The sequence below is a fragment of the Haplochromis burtoni genome, unplaced genomic scaffold (genome assembly GCF_018398535.1).
Source record: "Haplochromis burtoni strain Fernald_Lab_line unplaced genomic scaffold, NCSU_Asbu1 Contig_9, whole genome shotgun sequence".
NCBI classification, from domain to species: domain Eukaryota; kingdom Metazoa; phylum Chordata; class Actinopteri; order Cichliformes; family Cichlidae; genus Haplochromis; species Haplochromis burtoni.
The window spans coordinates 3,296,185-3,316,387 of NW_024582370.1; the positions used below are offsets into that span (position 1 = coordinate 3,296,185).

Genomic DNA, 20,203 nt, shown 5'->3' on the forward strand with positions numbered 1-20,203 from the left:
AATAATAATAATAATAATAATAATAATACAATCTACATAAAGCGGAGCCATTTCAAGTATATAGACTTCCAGAGCTAAAGTAAGTGGAGTTTGATTTATTTGACAAATCATGAGGAATATTAGAAGAATTTTAGATTTTTTTTGTTATTTTTATTTTATTTTCAGATATTTTAATATAAACATTGTTTAAATCAATGGGATCACGTCAGTTACTGACGTAATGGTTTTGTTTTGTTGTTGTTTTTAATTTACATATTTGAATATTGATGTCAGAGGTTCTTAAATTCATTGGACAGCACTAAAGGTAAAGTCAAGCTACCAAGCCATTCTGCATTGGTTAGTATTTTATATGCAAATATAAACAATATAAGTTAAACTTAGCTAACAAGAAGTCTACATTTAACAGACAGTTGCTAAAGTAGCGATGAGACAAGCTAACTTAACATAAAGCTAATGCAGTGATCTTAGAGAAACAATTTGTGCTGCCCAAAAATCTTTTAATCATCCCTGAAAATTCACCCTAAGGTTAGAGAAACTGCAAAAAACCCCCTAAGAGCTGCATTTCAGACTCTGCAGGCCTAAGTCAGCATGTTAAAGATTAAAGTTCGTGACAGTACGATTAGAAAAAGACTGAACAAGTATGGCTTGTTTGGTAGGGCTGCCAGGCCTCTTCCCTCTCAAAAGAACATGGGAGCACAGCTTTGATTGCAAAATGATATCTGAACAAACCAGAAGATTTCTAGAACAGCGGGTAACATCACCAGTGGAGGGGTGATGATTTGGGCTTGTTTTGCAGATGCTCTGTGGCCTTGACTCAGGTAACAAAGTGGGTCCTCTAGTTGGAAGGTCAGTGGATCAATCCATGTGGCAAAGTACACTTGGGGGAAGGTACCCCGAGTTTCCACCAGTGTAATCCCAGTGTGAGCGTGCTGTGAATGTTAGAAAGCCTTTGGACATTGATGCAAGTACTGTAACAACGTGTGTGATTGGGTGAATGAGACTTGTAGTAAAAAGTATTTTGAGTGCTCAACTGTACAGAAAGGTGCTATACACATGCAAGGCCAATTATCATTCACTGTCACTTAATTGGCTCTTTATGCCTTATTTATGTTCACACATCAGTGCAGGTATCACCCAAATAAGGAGGACCTTGAAAACAAACTGAAAGATTACTTCACAGAGAAATGAAAGTAAAAGCAGCACTGCCAGGAGCCCATCTAATTACTAACTGAAATAATAAACCTTTATAATGAATGGCAAATTACTTTCTGTCCAAGGTGCACAGGAAGGGGATGGAGATTTTCAGTAAATCAGTGATATAACTTTAGAACATTAAAAATATAAAACTGTAATAACAACACTTTTTGCACAGGCGCATAAGTACACTACTAAACCTAGCAAGATACTTGTAGATTTCTAGGCAATGCATAATGGAGTTTTTTCTTTTAAAATTTTCTAAGGATTAAAACGCTTCTGCCACTGCAGGGCAAGATCTGACGCTGCGGTAAACAGCGAGACCCTCCCTCTTCATCACTGACCACTGTAATCCAGCAGGTGCCGCTGCCAGCAGAACAGTAAAGCCCCATGCCTGCCTGAAAGCAGCAGCACAGCGTGGGTGTATGCCTGTCACCCGTGTCAACAGTAGAGGGAAGAAGAAGAGACGTAGAGGAGGAAACCAGAAAATAACGCTGCAGCAGACATGGACTTGCGGTCTGAGCTGCTTAAATCCATCTGGTATGGTTTCACAGCCCTGGATCTGGAGAAGAGCGGGAAAGTGTCCAAGTCTCAGCTGAAGGTGAGTGAGGGATCGTCTACCTGGAAGATGGAACTAGAGAAACTTTTTTTTTTCCTGCCCGAGAACTTACTCATCTCTTACCGTTTACCCTCGTTTCCTACCTCGTTGCATTTTACATCATGCGGGTTGGTTGTGAAGGAGGTGAAAGCAATTTCAACAACAAAGCAAATTAAATCTCAAGGTTTACTACTTTTACTATGTGTTTATGTGTCAGGAAATAATGGTGTGCAACGTCTGATACTACTTATCAGAAAACATCATCATCATTAACATTTCCTGTGTAAAACTCAGTTTTTTTTCAGCCGTGTACTGCCCAACAAGGAACAAATTTGTTCCCCCTATTTTGAATAAAATGCTTTCAGCTGCTGAAAGAGGGCACAATATGCACCTCTGTCCGGCGCGAGCACGAGAGTAACAGTTTGCTCTCAGTCTGTACATGAATGGGAGCCCTCATCTCCAAGCTGTGCTCACATTGGGCCTCCATGTACCAGCTTGTAGTGCAAAGGGACCCTCTGGCACAGCACCGGGCCAGAGAGCAGCCTGTTGAATAGAGTAGGTTCACAACATGAGGCCGAACACGTCAAAAAGGACATTGTCACAGGGAGAGCAGGGATAAAGTGGACACATGTTGGTGACCGTTGTCTCTTTCCACAGAGCCTAAACGAGGCTACTGTATGTTGCGTTGATCTCATTGTTATGTCACTCGGTCTCGCTGTGGCTCAGACTCCATTTCCAGCCACATCCACGCTCCTGCGAATGTGCCGCCCGGCGCTCCTGGCTCTCAGCGAGTCAGCCTCATGACTGGGCTTATCCCCCCTCGTGCCTTCAGCCTTCTCTGAGGCGCCGCGCTGCTCAGAGGCACTCGCAGGCAAACACTTTGCATGCTTTGGCCTCAAAACTGACAGATGTTGTAGCGTTGGAGACTGGCGACAGGATGTGGTTATGGCTCAACACACAGAGAACCTAGCTGTCTGATAAAATGCACGATACCTCAAGATGTTGCATGGTTTCAGCTGAAGAAACAGAACAAGAAGGAAAAGCGTTTTTTAATCTAACTGTTTTTCAGATGCTGTCAGTGATGCCACTGCTCACAAAGAGTAAAGTGTAACACTTGAAGTTTCTAATAGAACTTGGAGATGTTTTCCTGAGCTCGATTTTCATCTTTTTAAACTTTAAAACGGTCATATTGCTTTACCGATGTCGTTCCACTCTTAAACTAGTGCGTCTGAACGGTTTTCCAGGCAGCTTTCCTAGAAAATTAAAGCTTTTTGCTGACTCTGGTGACTCGTTTTTTTCCATGTTTGAGCAAACACATTTTTTTTTATAGAAAAAACGATGCAGCAGAAATTTAAAAGTTCAGTTCCTCAAACACTTCCCTGGCCTTCATTCTCTGATTCAGCAGCCAGCTATATAAATATATTTATACATCATGTCACTTACCTTTTATATTCTACAGAAAGTTTCATCCTTCCTAACTCATGACGTACAATCTCTTTTTTTAGACGCTTAATTATTAATTTGTAGGCGGATGCGGTTAGCAGCCTCACAGGACAACAAATAAAACAGTTTGCACAGTCCTGTGTTGGACAACGAGAACTGAAATGACTTTCTGCTTCAGTGTTTTTCTTTGTTAAATATCCTCATATTGTGATCCTTCAGGTATTGTCTCACAACCTGTGCACAGTCTTGTGTATTCCACATGACCCCGTGGCTTTGGAGGAGCACTTCAGGGATGACGATGATGGCCCAGTTTCCAGTCAGGGTTATATGCCTTACCTCAATAAATACATCCTGGATAAGGTGATTAAAAAACCCCAAACAAGTGTGCTCAGTTTATTTCAGCGTATTGCGAGCCCCATGTGTTTCATAATTCAGACAGCTTTTTTTAAACCCCTGGTCTTGTGTCTTTGTAGGTTGTGGAAGGTTCTTTTATTAAGGAAAACGTAGACGAGCTCTGCTGGACTCTTACTGCGAAGAAAAACTACCAGCCAGACCGAAGCAGCAGCACCATTTTACCAGACAAAGATGCTTTTCGTCTCTGGTGCCTTTTTAATTTTCTCTCTGAGGACAAGTACCCTTTGGTTATGGTTCCCGACGAGGTGGGTTTAACTCTTATCATTAGTACGATGCATTGTTTATCGTATTGAAAATGTAACCGAAAGAGGAAAAAAATCACAAGTGTGTGTGGCAAAAGAAACCCGTTTCCAAACTTAGACCCTAAGCTACTCAACATTTCCGCGCTCTGTTGTTGAGTCTGAGATTGCACTCAGTAATCTCTGATCTAAAAATGCTGTTGGATCTTTTACAAACACCGAGTACACCAGCTGAAAGTTTGTTTCTTGCCACCATGGAACATGGTGCTCATGTCATGCAGCAGTGTGGGCTTGTTTCTCACTTGCAAAGTCTCATTTTGGTTTCCTGTCGTGTATTCTTCACAGCCGCTGCCAAGAGAAAGCCCCAATTTTTCAAGGGCAGGGTCGTTTCTGTCGCCCTCAGTTTAAGAAAGCATTATCCAGTTGTATTTTGGAGCGTGTTTCACACATCAGCCACTGTGCAAAGCACTCTGTGGTGTAGCCAGGGCTACTGTGAGGTTATACTGTTACTAGAGAAAGCCTTATTGGGAAATAGCAAAAGCTGCTTTCAGCTACACTATTAGATACAATTTTTGCGGTTGTATTTTAAGCAGAAGGATTCAAACTACAAATAAAAGTGTAGTAACAAAGTAATATTAAAGCATTACTGTGAATTAGTCCTTAATAAGCAGGTGATGGTCACTAAAAATGGTAAATTCAGTTTTAAATACTCCTTAAAGCTGCACACAAAGGTGATTGGTGTAATATATAGCTTGCTTGAGTGCAGCACAGCATGCAGGGACAGTCCAGCTGAGTTATTAATCCTGTCTCTTTCCATGCAGGTGGAGTACCTCCTCAAGAAAGTATGTATGGCTATGAGTATTGAGTTCAACTGTGTCGAGTTAGAGGACTTCTTCTCTCAAGACTCAGTGCAGCAGAGTGGAATTACTGTTTGGACGTTTCTAGAGATGATGAACTCCGGGAAGGTAACCAGAGGAATTGATGCGAGCATCATCAGCATGGCTATAGAGGAAGTGTACAGGGAAATAGTTGGTGACGTCCTCAAAGAGGTAGGAAACTGATGTGCCTCCAGAATACTGTTTTTGTTCCTCCCAGGTGAGATTTATTTCAGTGATCTGTGTGTCGGTTTGGCTGCGTTCAGGGCTATCTATGGAAAAAAGGCCAGCTGAGGAGAAACTGGAAGGAACGGTGGTTCACCTTAAAGCCGAGCAACCTGTCCTACTACACTGGAGAGGACCGCAAGGACTGCCAAGGCAATATAGCCCTGGATGAGAACTGCTGCGTGGAGGTAAACAGCTGGAGAGATAATCATCTGTGACAGCTAGAGAAACTCTTAATAACAAAATCTCCACAGCAGAAATACTCAAGCAGGCATTTAAATGACATTCAGGCAGTGGTTCTCAGTGTAGGGCGGGGACTTCCCCAAGGTGCTACACTAAGGGTTTTTTGTAGTTTTATTTTTTATCACGCCCCTCATCTTTGATTTAACTTGTAACTTACTACAAAATTTGAAATCCTGTCCCTCCAAAGGTTAAACAAGACAAAAAAAGGGGAGCAAGTACAAAATCCAGCAAGACCCTGGAATCTGGTCAGATTAAATGTAATTCATACATTCAGTTTATACCTTTAATTTGATATAATTCAGTTTCTTTTAAGTCAAAATTATTGCTTCACGTTTACAAGAGCAAAGAATTTTTTTTGGAGTCTGAGAGAAAATGAGACCGCCCTCACAGTTAAATCAGCACAAGTCATGTCGACATTAATAAACATGCTATAAAGAAAAGAAATTTAAACGTGAAATGTTGCTGAATAATCCCACTTTTACTCGGTGGCTCATGATTTTCTTTTAAGATGCGGGATGAGCAAAGGTGACACCGAGCCTCTCTCAAATGACTAAACTACCTTTCATAAAAGGAAGTAAATAACTGCAAAATCCAAAATCTTTCTACTCCAGTGCTTTGACTTGTGTTGGCACTGCTTCATATTTTGAGTGTCATAATGAAACAAGGTAAGACTGAAAACTGAAGCTTGCCATGGGTCATATTAAAAACAAGATTTCCTCACAAATCTCGCAGAGCTCAAGGGAACTGAGGCGATTAGTGTGCTAGCCTCACTCCTAGATGAAAGTGAAGCAGAAGTAAGAGTGCAGCGGTTGCTATTTAAGGTGTCTTGGTCACTTTTCGTGTGGACACAGCCTCAGTTATCATACTGCGTAATACACTTGCAAGAAGGAAATTGGAAACTGTTATTAGGTTCTCTGCATTTATTGCTCATAAAATGTGGTCTGAAATTCATCCCAGTTACAGTCAAAGATGACTAAAAGCGCAATGAGATCTATTCTTGTATCAGCTCTGAGTAATTAATCGCAGAGCAGTAAGTGAATTCCTGAGTGTAGTAACTTGTAGATCCCCCCCTTAGCAGTCACAACATCCATCACATGCTTCCTGTGGCTGTTCGTGAAATATTGCAACATTTCTGGGACGTCTTGATTGATCAGCCCTCTTCAGCTCATGCCACAGACCATTTGTTGACTGGTCGCATTCGGTGTCTGGACTTCCACGCGTGCAAGTCATTGTGGCGTTAATCATGGCGAAGTACGCATGCCGAACAGCCCCAAACTATGACTATGATGAGCGATACTCCACCTACCCGTGCTTTGCAATTAGGAGGAGGTTTCATCGTGGGTGTGCAGTGCCCTTTCCCCCCCGCATTGCATGAAAGTTCACGTTTGTCTCGGCAGTCCACACAGCGTCACCCCAGGTTTATTACAGAATACACAGGTGGTCCTCAAGAAACATGAGCTCGTCTTTACGATGGTTTTTGAGATTAGTTGGACTTGATGAGTACACAGTAAGAATCAGCTGTAAACAAAAGGTATTTCCTCATATGAGGACTAATGAGGGTTTATTTCACAGAATAACACAATAAAGCATGAAACACTTTATTAAGCATGAATGAAGCCAAAACGTAATCGTGACAAAGTCTCATTACGATGACTTTATTGGTTTTAGCACTTGTTTCTTTATAGAGTCCTTTAACTATTTCTTTCTTCTTCTTGATGAACCACATGTTTGATTTGGCAAAAACTTGATGATACAGGGTCATTATCTTAAAATACTGATTTCCATTTTGGCCTTCTCTAATATTTAAGGTTATGGTACGGTTAAGGTTATCACCTGTGTAGATGATGTAGACCTCAGAGGGTTAACACTACTTCAGTTTTGTGTAAATGCTGCATTGGACACATTAACTAAGGAAATGAGAGTTGTGCAGGTGCTTTGCTGTTAGCTGCTCTTCTTACCTCTTTGAATACTCAGGTTTGTTCTCTTGTTGTGATCACCGCAGCACGCCAGGCCCCAGGGAACTAGCAACACTCTTAATATCCCTGCCTTGTATTTTATTGTGGACTGATTAAATACCGAGGCCTCTAGCAAAGCTGTTGTAACATTTTCTTGCTTCTCTTTATGCTTCTTATAAATCCCTAAGGAATTTACTGTGATCGAAGCATGGGTCACACCTTTAACTGGAACATCTTATTGCAAGAGGATTCTTTACGAAAAATCTCGAGCAAAAAGTTTTGCATATTGTTTCCAGCCTGGAACGTGACTGATGACTCATTGTGTTCATAAAAGACATTTAAAGTACAGCTCAGATTATGATCATTACAATGGTGACTTGGAATAAGTGTAGACCACAATATTGCAAAAATCCTGGCAATATAAATTCTTGCATGAATAACTAATTGAGTCATAAGTTCATCACTTCACCCAGCATGTGATACTTCAAAGGAAGCTGCTGAAATTGTGTTTTATTATAGGAAGCAGATGTTTTTTGAGCTTTCAGAGTTGTTAGAAAAATGTCCTTTTCCTGTAATTGATGTTTTTCTCCTTTATTTTTACAAAATAGACTCAAAAACTGCAAAACCATTCACAGTTAACTACTCAGTATTAAGAGATAAACTGGGTGTCCCTTTTTTGAACAGGTGCTGCCAGACCGAGATGGGAAGAGATGCATGTTTTGTCTTAAAACCCTCTCCAAGACGTATGAAATGAGTGCGTCAGACACCAAACAGCGACAGGAGTGGACTACAGGTTAAAAGAGACTCTCATTCATCAATTCACATCAATTTTTAAAAGCTTTAATTATTTATTTAGATGTTAAACATCAGTGTCTTCTTTGCAGCCATTCAAACGGCAATCAGGCTGCATGTGGAGGGGAAGAAATCCCTCCACAAAGATCTGAAGCTTAAGCGACGTGAACAGCGTGAGCTTCGGGAAAAAAGGCGACAGGCTAAGGAGGAGGAGCTGCAGAGGCTGCGGGCCTTGCAGGAGGAACGGGAGCGCAAGCTGGCGGAGCTGGAGCTCCTGAAGGAGGCGCAGAAGCAGGCTCAGGCTCTCCTGGAGCAGGATGAGCAGAGGAGGCGCCAGCAACACGAACAGCTTCAGCGTGCCCTGGAGATTCAGCTCCGTGAGGCTGAGGAGGTGAGCATGGAAACAAAGAATGAAAGATTTTAAAAGCATAAAGATGCAGATCGACTTTAACTTGCTTCTTTCTGTGTGTCACAAGGCCCGAGTCAGTATGCAGGCAGAGATGGCTTTGAAAGAGGAGGAAGCAGAGAGGCAGAGGAAGAGGATCCTGGAGTTGGAGGAGATGCAGAAACGTTTGGAGGAGGCGCTGCAACAAGAGATTAAAGCCAGGCTTGATGAGGAGGCCTTCCGCTATGCTCAAGCAGGGTAAAGTTGTTTAAGCAGCTAGCCAGGTGTGCAGTGCAAAAAGCTTAGCGCAGGGTGGTGGAGGTTGTGTTGTGTACAAGCAGCATTTAATAAACTCTGTTGCTGAATTAGTTCACATTGCGTTATGTTCCTGAGGAAGTTGAGCTGCAAAGAGGAAGTTGTTTAACGCTGCAGCCACCTAGACCATTGTCATTGCACTCTCGATTTATCCCATCCCAGGTCCAAAGTACCTCGCTGATGAGCCCCCTGCATTTATCACAAATGATCTATTCAAAGTCTAACTTCTTTGCATTCTACATCATGCTCAGGTTGTTGGCTGAGGAGGAGGATAAAATGAAGGCTCTGATGAACCTGCAGGAGGAACAGGAGGAGTACATTGCGAAGACACAGAGGGAGAAGCAGGAGCTGAAGCAGGAAATGGAGGCCAAATCCCGGGCCCTGGAGGAGGCGCAGAGACAGCTGGAGGAGGTTCGAGCCAACCGGCACAGAGTTGACCAGGACGTTGTGGTAGGTAGAAACCCTGACACTGACCGTGTAACTCAGTTACAGCATGTTATCGAAGCTAATACCCCTCAGGCCTCAGGCCCCTAATACCACTGCAGACCCCCTGAACATGGAAAAAAAGAAGTGAGCTTCTGCTGCTTGTCGTTTTTAAATAAATCACCACAGAATGTGTCGATGAGATCAGCGAGAGGCTGTCCTGTCGCAAGAGTCACTGACAATCTGACACCAAACCAATAAACAGAAGTTAAGTTCAAAATAGGCGCTTAAAACAACACACGAAAGCATCTCACGAGCTACAAAAAAACAACCACCCGCCCATCACAGTCCCTAGTCATCAGATAAAGTTAGATAACCAGGAAGTGCTGCAAGTATAACTTTGAAATTCATAATGATAAGACAGGATGCCAGATGGCAGAGACTTTAATGAGACTAAACAGACTGCCATCGTGATCAGTCCCTCAAAAGCACATCAGTTATGAACAGGATTCAAACAGGACACCATTTTTTTCTCTTGTTGAGTGGTGGCTACTCTGTCTTTTTATTACTTTCATTATATTTGATTTTATTTGACAAAATCTGGCCTTGAGAGTGGCAGTAGTGAACCTTAACCTTATTGAGATGCAAAGTTTAACTTTTTAATAAATTGACCAGTTTTAGTGGTTAAAATACCAGCAGCACTTTGTTTATTTATCAGGTCACAGACAAAGAGCAAAAAGGAAGCGAGCTCACGTCTTAGTGGCTCTTCTGGGTACTTTTCAACAGACCGAGGTTTTTGGGAAGCGTTTGTCAGTTCACTTGTTTATCAGTAGCCGCTAAGCTCTTCTTCTCCGGCAGGCCGCCCAGAGGAAACTTCGGCAGGCGAGCACCAACGTCAAACACTGGAATGTCCAGATGAACAGACTGATGCGGCCGATCGGACCTGGCGGTATGTGTCCTTGCCTGCTCAGAGACATGACAGACATGCACCGTTTCAAGACCAGATTTTCAAATGTGTCTCGCTGCATTATACCAGCAGAGAAGTGTTAACCACTTCTAGCCCTGTTGTGCTGCAGCCAGGACTGATGTGACCATTTGCTTAGCTCAGGGGCTGTGAAGTTTAGGTCAAAATAGGTGGTTCATATATTTCATTTTGAACTTCTGCAAATATACTTCCTTAAATTCGATACTATACTTTATTTTAACTGTGAATTCTGTTTTTATTTTTGGTTTTTGTTTCAGCCTAAGTCTGATTTCAGTTGTCCGCTTTGTTGTTTTCATTTTCAGAGAAGAGACCATCGCTGGGAAGCTCCTTCACGAGCTTCCAGATCCCAACGCAGCGAGACCCCGGGCTGCGTCTCAGGAGTTCGGGATCGGGGGATCGGGAGGAGAGCAAAGAAAATGTTGACAGCAGAGCTGGATGTGATTTAGACAAACGTCACTCTCATGCATCTAATGGCGACATGGATATCCCCTAAAATGATGAGTCATAGAGGCTGCCTCGTCACAGGAAGGGCAAGAGATGGTTGTCATGTTTGTGAACAATATGAAAGCGGCGGGGATATAGCTGAATTTACCGTACTACCACGTCTACTAAATGCTGAAATATTACTGACCTCGTATCACAGACAGCAACAGTTTAAAAACATTTTAACGAGAGTGCGTTTTCCAATATCTCCCCTTCTCAAATAATCCTTTTCTGCCGCCTGTGTGAGGCCTGACGTGAACGTAACTGATACCTCAGCGGAAAGAAAATGAGCGGTAAGAAAGATCCTGAAAGTACAAGGTTAGCTCTGGTGTTCAAAGAGAAAAGCCTACACGCACACAGGAAGCTCATTTTTGTGCAGCTCTGTAACTTAGACGGATACCAATGTTTCATTTCTATTGGCACAATTTTCGAGGTTGTGGGAGGTGGCTTAGGTTTTTTTGATCTAGAAACTTGGTTCAGTATTAAAGTTTACCACAATTTCACTCCTCATAAACAGGAAAGAGAAAGAAGAGGCGTGAAAGAAAAAAAAAAACTGTCATGACCTTCCTGTTTTTAATGTCATTTAACATTACTGTAAATAAAGAGAGTGAAGTTTGAAGCCGTACCTGCATCTTTACTGTGTTAAACTTAGTGCATTGTGCAATTCAAAGAAACTTTAAGGCAACTTTTTGTTTCAAATCTTAAGCTGGTGCTTCACACAGTGGAAAAGCTAAATAAGAGTTTGCAAAACAAGTTGTAGTGACGCAGACGTGACAGAAATGCAAAAGACCACACGGAGTGGAAGTAAGAGTCGCAGACACTGCTGAAGTTGCACACTGCACATCCGCTTCGGTTTGAGTTTGTCTGCTTCACTTCTGAGGCCTTAAATGTGTCATCTCCGACTAATCTGACGCCTTCCGGGGACAAAACCTTCAGCTGGCTCACATGAGCAAACAGAGACATCCCCTGACAGGTAATGCAAACTGCAGGCCAACTGCTGTATGTGCCAGTGTACTAATGCACAGTTTTAATCAGAGGTGGCAACAAGTAGAAGCACAGATAGTAGTTTTGAAACATACTCCAGTAAAGTACTGTTTCCAAGTCTTTACTCAAGTAAAAGTGGAAAAGTACTGGCTCTGAAATATTCTCAAAGTAAGCGAGTAAAAAGCAGCTCTTTGAAGAACATTTCTTCCACCTACTTTTGTGCACATCTTACTGAACCCTGTGCTATATTAATGTAATAATGAAATAATATTAGTAGATAGGAAAACCAGCTTTATTTCTGTTAAAATGTTATTTCTAATAAAGGCTCGGCTTGAATCAGTTAAGAAGAACACAAGCAGAGAAAAAATGAGGCTGTGATCTGCTTACCTGTGCTGCTGCAGCTGCCCTGAGGTTTACTGCGCCTTGTGGATTTACACACCTGAATTTCATGAGTTGTCCTGGCTGATTTCCATCCTCTACTGACAGTACACTGTTTAATCTTCCAGTTTATCAAACACCACTGAGCTTGTGTGTTTGCTGTTGTTTGTTAATCGGATAGAAAAATTGCATTTGAAATTACCTGCCACTTAAAAAAAATATTACTCGTTTTATGTTCGCTCCTTTTTTGCAGGGCCGGAAGTACAACAACCGCAACTTATGGACAGCCTCAGTCGTGTTGTGCCAAAAAATAAATAAATAACTGAAAATACCAGCCCAGTTTAACCTCCGACTTTGGGACACAGTTTTGCTTGTTTCCTCTCTTTTTGTGCCACATACCCTGGTGATTATTACACGAACAGGACTGCCTTTCATGTGTTACTGTTTAGACCCGGTTTGATGTTTAAAGGCCCACGCTGACGAAATAATAACTCTCTTCAAATGCCTTAAACCAAAAGTAACAAGTAGAAAGTACCGATAATGGTTTAAAAATGTAGGAAGTTAAAGTAAAATGTTGCCAAAAGGTTGCACAGTGAGAGCAATTGATGACTATTTTATGGTTGTTTTTTTTATTTTCAATTTTTGAATAATCACTCTAATATTTTCCTAATATTAGATTTGCCTGATAGTTGTTTATTTAAACAACAGTTAATTTAGAGATATCATCTATATAAAATCTCTCTTCACTGCAGTTTCTGGTGAGCAAAATCTAAGCTGTGTCTCTCATTTGGCATACAGCGCTAAATGGAAGCTTGTTTCTGCATAAAAAACTGCTTTGTTTTCTGTTTTTGCTTTTTTGGGCAAAATTTGGAGTTATTCCTTAGATACTTTGTGATTTCTCACTCATTTTTTTTCAGATAGTAACCCCAAACTCGACATTTTGAATTCATAACCCCCCAAACTGACAAAAATAAAATAAATAAATAAATAATGAATAAAATAAATCTGTGGCAGAAACAAGCTTCCGAAACAGCTGATGAGACAACCTATTTTTCTTATGAGTGCTACATTTTTAAGCAGTGTCAGCTGAGAGGAGAAATAAGCTGCTACCCTCCCTCCTTGTATATTATGTCGTTCTTAATATTAGATGTTGCCTTAATGTTTATTTGAACAGAAATTAATTTAGAAATATAAACCAACGAAAAATAAAACCTCTTCTTCGATACATGGTCACTTACGGTTTCTCGTAAAGTTGATTATATATGTATAAACTAGTTGTAAGGCATGTTTATTTCCTCAAAGGCTCTTTAATTGGTAGTGGAGAGTAACAATAGCCCATTTCATTCAGATTCAAAAGCGTGCAGCCCAGTTCAGTCTCTACAGCTATAAATCGCACATTTTCCCACACGGATTTCAGCCACGTGCTCTTTGTGTGCCTCCATTAAGGCAGATGCGGTCAATGTCAGTCAAAGCTGAATATATGTCCATGTCAAAAACAACTCAACCGAGACCTTGACTCTTCTGTTTGCAGTAGTTACATCCAGTCGGTTGTGCGCTCTGTGTGTATGTGTGCAGCGGGGGCGCTGTGCTGTGGCATGTGACGAGGGAGAAGGAGGGGGAGGAGAGAGGGGAGTGAAGCAAACCAAACCAAAGCAGAGTAAAAGCAAAGCCAGGGATAGACTCGGGGAGGGATTACTAGTTAACTCCGCTTATTCGCATGTGACATGGTAGCCCACAAAGATTTCCACATTGTTTTTCCCGTCTCGTCAGCCCGGTTTCTACATGGACGGAGGCCTGACTCGGTCTAAGTTTATAGTAGTTAGCTTACAGCAAGAGCTAACGTCAGATCGCTAACTCCAGCTTCAAGCAAACAAACTTGTCAACAGCCGATCGATCCGGGACGGGACTCGGGACTGCTTTTGTGGCTTGTTTACCTCAGCCGGGAGGCATAAACATCTTCTGAAGCAGCAGCACAACCGGGAGAGGTAAGTTAACCTGGTAGGATAGCTAACGTGATTTAAAGGCACAAACGGGAATTTGGGTCAGCCGTGCTAACGGCTAGCTGATAGTAGGACTCAGTCACAATTCAAGGTAGTGGCTAACTAGCTGCTAACCGAGCCGACGGCTGAACGAGCTCAGTTTTAAAGCCTATACAGTTTAAACTTTAAGTGAGATAAGAAAGTTTGGCGGCAGCCATGTCTGTAACTCGGTTGTCCTTTCATTTTTCAAACGCTTGTATCCAGTTACAGTCCTGTCAGTGACTCATGCAGTTACACGGTAATGTTAGCAGAGACTTCCGAGAACCAGTGTGACAGGTTGTCTACTGGACAAGTCCTAACACCCCTAATTTGGTGTTAAGCATTATGAAAACAGCGCGTAGCCTTTGAATTACAATGAGTGTGTCCTTTATGGAAAACAACAACAACATTTATTTCTAATATGTAAACACTGTAGCTGTTTGTTAAGGCACAGCTACAAACAAGGACTTTTTAATCCGCTAGAGGGCCCCGGGGTAGAAAAAAAATTGTAACCCTCAACCCAAAGCCCTCTCCCCCACCGCCTCCATCAGCAAGCTGCACTGCTCAGTGTGTACATAGTGCATGCACCCTGTTCCTTTAAAAGCAGCCGCCAAATACCCCCCGCACCCCATCGCAAGTGAGGCAAACAATAATACAGATGTCTTCAAGCTCGGTTAGAGGTAAAGTTAGTGCCCTTACTATTACGATCTACTGGCTGAACTGTGCTGGAAATGCGGTGGGCCCTTATTTTGATTAAAAGTGATGCAGCCGTTGTGAAATTCTTGCTTTTGTTATGTTCCAGGGGCAAAATAAATGAATATTCATTATGAAACTGAAGATTTTGAAAGTAGTATTTCAGCTTCTTTTTTTCCACACCGGTGCACAAATTGATAGATACTCTATCCCGCAATGAAAATCATTGTGTTGCAGCTGCATAAAGAATAGATAATCTCCATATAATCTACTATAAAAAATAACTTTGTTAAAGGTACCACAGGCATATACTAAACATCTTATTATGTGAAGTAATGCAAAATTTTACATATATATGTGTGTGTGTGTGTTATTAGGCAAATGATACTTGTAGTAGAAAGTGTTTTGAGGGCTCAAATTAAGTAGAAAGGCACTATATGAGTGGCAGTCCTTTTGCCATCTGGAGGAGGAAAAAAATCTGCTGAAGAGGCTACCCGCTGTGGCAACTTATTATGAATAAGGGAGAAGCTGAAAGTAGCTTTTTGCTTTGAACTTACAGTGGTTACCAAAGAGGTTTTGACCTTCCAATAAAGGGAAAGCTCGCAGGACTGTGATTTTTAACATGTTTATTCAAGTGGTGTTTGATTTTTCTTTATTTAAAAATACATTTTTGGTTCATAAAAAGGCCAAAAGATAACAGGAAAATGCAGGTAACAGAAAACTTTTCGTCGGAACTATTTGCAGACCACTTGTCCTTATGTGCACAGTCCACCCTTTTTGAGCCAGGAAAACCCCTGTTTAAGTGTGACTGTTAGACACGGCTTCGTTCTACATGCTGCTAACTAATATGTAATTACTGAGTAATACTGAGATGGCATCTCTGGATGTATGTACAGGCTTTTCTGGACAGTGCTGCAAATAAGCAAATCAATCTTTCATTTATAATAAAGTATTTAAATCTAACCGAACCTAGCAACAGTTACCCCAAACAGTGTCTGTGTTAATATTCCTGTAAAGTGCTCTGTGATGTTTTAAATCAGGATTGAAAATGTAGATATATCCTTATTATTGTCTTGTCTGTCTGTTCCGTTGGCTTTGAAGTAACTGAGGCGTGATTCCATAACATCTGTGTCTCAGGTCATGAGCTTATTTCTTTAAAAGACATTCCCTGGCTGTTATAACAAAACCTAACTGACTGAAAGGCACCTAAACAAACTCTGTTGAAGATTACTGAACAGCATTCATCTCATTTATTATTGCTATACTAAACTGAATACAAGACTTATGTGAGTTTCACCCGTGTGCTTATTTAAAAAAAAAATAGGGCTCTATTTTGGCTTTGCTGGTTTGTTATGGCAAGCTGAAACTGGACTCTTAACCGCTGGCATGCTGGATTAAATGGAACCCTTGATGATATGTGGGCTCTAAAGTGTGATTAGCTATTCTTTCTAGTTGTGTAAATAAACCTCATGTTAACAGATATATTTTTTTAGTAAGGTGTATTTCAAGTAGATTGATTCTGTTTTTAAATAGTGCAACTATGGTGGCTACGTGACAGGAGATGAGCTGCTGAATCAGCTGCAACAGGAACCATGGACGGGTTTCAACAAACTGCCCCAGAGGAGCATGACGGGGTGAACGGCTACTGTGAGCCAAAGTGCCCCCAGGACGCAGCTGACGTCAGGTGGACGCCACCGCAGGCAGAGTCTGTAGGCTCGGACAGTTGTGGTGCGACAAGCGTCTCCGAGGTGGCAGATCTGAAAGAGTTAAAGCGCAGGGAGAGTGAAGATGAGGAGGAGAAGGAGGAGAAGGAGGTAGTCCCTGCTTCTAAATACCCGAAAAGGGACCAGAAGAAGAGACGGAAAGAAGGGGAAGATCAGGAGAACGGTGGCAACAAGCAAAACAGCAGCGCATCATCGAGCTACACAGGTAAGACTTTCCACTCTCTGAAATTTTCACAAGATGTACTTGAACTGAAATGCTATTATTTTTTGTTATATGCAGACCTGTCCCATACCTCATCACCTTCGCTCTCAGAACAGCTGCGTTTGGGCCAAGAGGACAGCACAAGCTCCGGGATCAGTGTGGAGTGTAAGGTCTGCGGGGACAAGGCCTCTGGCTTCCACTACGGCGTACATGCCTGTGAAGGATGCAAGGTAAAACATTTTTTCTTTTACCCACAACAGATTATTGAGTGGGAAGTTCTGTGCCCCCCCACCCCACTTTGTGAGTTGCTTAACTAGATGTGCTTTGCTTTGTGCAGGGCTTTTTCCGGCGTACTGTGCGGATGAAACTGGAATATGAGCGCTGTGAGCGTTCCTGCAAGATTCAGAAGAAAAATCGTAACAAGTGCCAATATTGTCGCTTCCAGAAGTGCCTGTCTTTGGGAATGTCCCACGATGGTGAGGGCTTAAGTGTTTTCTGAGATTCACTTAAAATACTAAGATGATGATCAGTTTATTTGTATAGCAGTTTTTAAAACACAGTTACAAAGTGCTTCACTGTTTGAGTAAAACCGCACATTAAAGATAACTGTGCATGTCCAGTCATAGAAATGTAAAGTCAAACATGTGGTCATGCATTCATTCTTGCATGTGCACTTCTATACACGCATTAGAAGAACAAGAGCCAAAAATAATGGGCAGTTGTTTAAAACCACAGATTCAGCCAACCTGATGTGCTGACGAAGGCTGTTCTAGAGTTTAGGGGAGACAGCCTCAAAAGTGTGGTCATCACTAGCTTTAAAATAAGAGCATGGATCAGTTAAAAGACCCGGATGAGACGATCAGAAAGGCCAACTGCTGGAATAAGCTGTCATCATATCTGCTACACAGGAATGAGTCTGGCCATGTAGGACGTTATATGCTAGTAATAAAATCTTAAAATGAATTTGAATTTCACCTGAAGCCAGTCTACCTTCTATGTTCTTGACCAGCTGAAGATGGGCTGCCTGAGAGATCCAAGAGTTTTATAGTGTCTAAAGGAGGAAACAAATCTGCTGTTTTCATGTCAAAGCCTTTCCAATCTTTTGTAGCACATGGATGGTGTGTTGCATTGTTAATGCTCTGAGTTGTTCCAAAACACAAAGAGGTTTCAGAACTCATTAGTGTTGCAAATATCCTCTCAGAGTAACACCGTCTCTGTGGGTGTTTTTGCTCAGCAATCAGATATGGACGAATGCCTGAGGCGGAGAGGAAGAAGCTGGTGGCAGGCATACTCGCAGAGGAGCTGGACGTCAGCAAACCAGGTGGCTCAGACCTGAAGACTTTAGCCAAACAAGTCAATACAGCCTACCTGAAGAACCTCAGTATGACCAAGAAGAGAGCCCGCAGCATCTTGATGGGCAAAACCAGCAGCACCTCAGTATGTTCCTGTCTTTCAGCCGTGCTTGGCTTTATGCAAAACTCAGTTATGTGAATTTTTCCCTCAGACCTTTCTCCCTTTAATGCATTTTCCTTTTAGCCATTTGTGATCTACGATGTGGACACCCTCTGGAAAGCAGAGAGTGGTTTGGTGTGGAGCCAGTTAACTCCAGGTGCGCCTCTGGCCAAGGAGATTGGGGTTCATGTGTTCTACCGCTGTCAGTGCACCACGGTGGAGACCGTGCGAGAGCTTACAGAGTTTGCCAAGTGCATTCCAGGGTTTGTGGACCTCTTCCTTAATGACCAGGTAAGCCGCTGTCTCATATAACAAAGAATTATTAGTATATCCAAGTTTAGGAAAGCACAAATAAACAGCTGTTTGTGTGCTTACTGCAGGTGACTTTGTTAAAGTATGGTGTGCACGAGGCTATTTTTGCCATGCTGCCATCTCTCATGAACAAAGATGGACTGTTGGTGGCCAATGGCAAAGGCTTTGTGACACGGGAGTTTCTGCGCAGCTTACGGAAGCCCTTCAGTGAGATCATGGAGCCAAAGTTTGAGTTTGCTGTTAAGTTCAATGCTCTGGAGCTGGATGACAGTGATCTGGCCTTGTTTGTTGCTGCCATTATTCTCTGTGGAGGTGAGCCTGAGCAGCTTTCTGGTCAAGTATGAAGATTCAAATCTTGTGAAGTGTGTCTGTAGCTCTTGAAACCTCTTTGAAAGTGCTGCATTGAAACTGTTAGAAGGTACAATCAAGGTTCGAGTCTTATAGCATCCAGAAAAAGATAAGACAGTGATTTAGAAGTAATCACTGAGCCTGTAGCGGCACAACTAAGGGGTTGTTCAGCTGATCCAGTTGTAACTATAAGCTTTGTCCTAGAGCAATGTTTTAAGGCTAATCTTAAAAGTAGAGAGGGTGTCTGTTTTCGGGGCTGGTTCCACCAGAAAGAAATTGTCTATAACCAGCCACATAACAGCTACTGGTTATCTATCATGTTGCTACATGCCAGTAAGATTCTAAAACGGGTTTTAACTTGTCTTTGCATGTCTTGTTTGCCCAGCATAAATTGTGACTCATCACAGGCTTTTTCCTCTTTTTGCACTAGATCGTCCCGGGCTAATGAACGTGAAGCAGGTGGAGCAGAGTCAGGACAACATCCTCCAGGCCCTGGACCTTCACCTCCACGCAAATCACTCTGACTCTGTCTACCTCTTCCCAAAACTGCTTCAGAAGATGGCTGACCTCCGTCAGCTGGTTACAGAGAACGCTCAGCTCGTCCAAAAGATCAAAAAGACTGAGTCGGAGACCTCGCTCCACCCTCTACTACAGGAGATCTACAAGGACATGTATTAGCAGTCTCCAGCACAAACTGCTTTTAGCAATACTGTTACAGACTGAATTTTATAATGAAACACTGCATTCAGTACAAGCACTGTAGTACGGGATGGATTTCTAAGGTGCAGATGAGGCAAATTCACCTGGTAGTGCTAATACAATCAGCAGAGTCTTCGCAGTGTCAGCGTAACCCTCAGCACAGTTATGCGTGTGTTTGTGTGCGCGTGCATGTGACGAGCATCTGGAATCATTTGCTGCGAGTCCCAGTTTCCCACAACGGTCACGTAACAGGAAGAATGATATGTTTTCTCAATGAGGCTGCTCCTGTTTCATCCTGTTAGCGAAGCTGACCCCAGAGCAGTGTGCAGAGGGAGCTCATCCTCGCTCCCCTCAGCTCTGTGTTTGTGCTGCAAAGGGAAAGCATTTCACATTCTCACACCAGTGGCACCGTTCAAACAAACAAGTGATTGTATTGTGTTTTCAGACTTAACTGACGGGAGAGATGCAGCAGCTGGTATTTGTTTACATCATCATCTTCATCATTATCATCATCATCATTATCACTGACCACCACTTTGCCATTTGGTATAAAGAACACAAACTGGGCTGGCTCCAGCAGTGTAGAGCTCTCTCTTAATGCAGCAATGTGTGCAATACCATTTTGCCATTTGTCAATAAATGTGAGATCCAGTTTATTTAGGTTTTGTCTTAAAGCCATCTAGCCAAGTGTGAACTGTTGGACTGTGCTGCAAAGATTTTATTTCTGAATCTGACACTATACACGCATACATACATGACCCATTGAAGTACAAGGGACAGCATGTTTTCTTTCTTCCTTTTGATATCCAAAATATAATGAATTT

At 42.2% G+C, this 20,203-nt stretch overlaps 2 protein-coding genes across 2 annotated transcripts; both read left to right on the plus strand.

The window, feature by feature from the left end:
• Positions 1–1,596: 1,596 nt before the first annotated feature.
• LOC102289239 (DEF6 guanine nucleotide exchange factor) lies at positions 1,597–10,755 on the plus strand. The gene is made up of 11 exons (XM_005914848.3): positions 1,597–1,795; positions 3,455–3,595; positions 3,709–3,894; positions 4,710–4,937; positions 5,030–5,176; positions 7,871–7,979; positions 8,071–8,369; positions 8,455–8,621; positions 8,930–9,128; positions 9,960–10,050; positions 10,389–10,755. The coding sequence occupies exons 1-11, from the start codon at positions 1,700–1,702 to the stop codon at positions 10,577–10,579; spliced, it is 1,854 nt and encodes a 617-aa protein (XP_005914910.1). The 5' UTR covers positions 1,597–1,699; the 3' UTR covers positions 10,580–10,755.
• Positions 10,756–13,579: 2,824 nt separating this feature from the next.
• Positions 13,580–19,981, plus strand: ppardb (peroxisome proliferator-activated receptor delta b). The gene is made up of 8 exons (XM_005914849.3): positions 13,580–13,916; positions 16,176–16,571; positions 16,647–16,798; positions 16,906–17,044; positions 17,803–18,005; positions 18,105–18,311; positions 18,401–18,644; positions 19,111–19,981. The coding sequence occupies exons 2-8, from the start codon at positions 16,235–16,237 to the stop codon at positions 19,356–19,358; spliced, it is 1,530 nt and encodes a 509-aa protein (XP_005914911.1). The 5' UTR covers positions 13,580–13,916; positions 16,176–16,234; the 3' UTR covers positions 19,359–19,981.
• Positions 19,982–20,203: the final 222 nt, after the last annotated feature.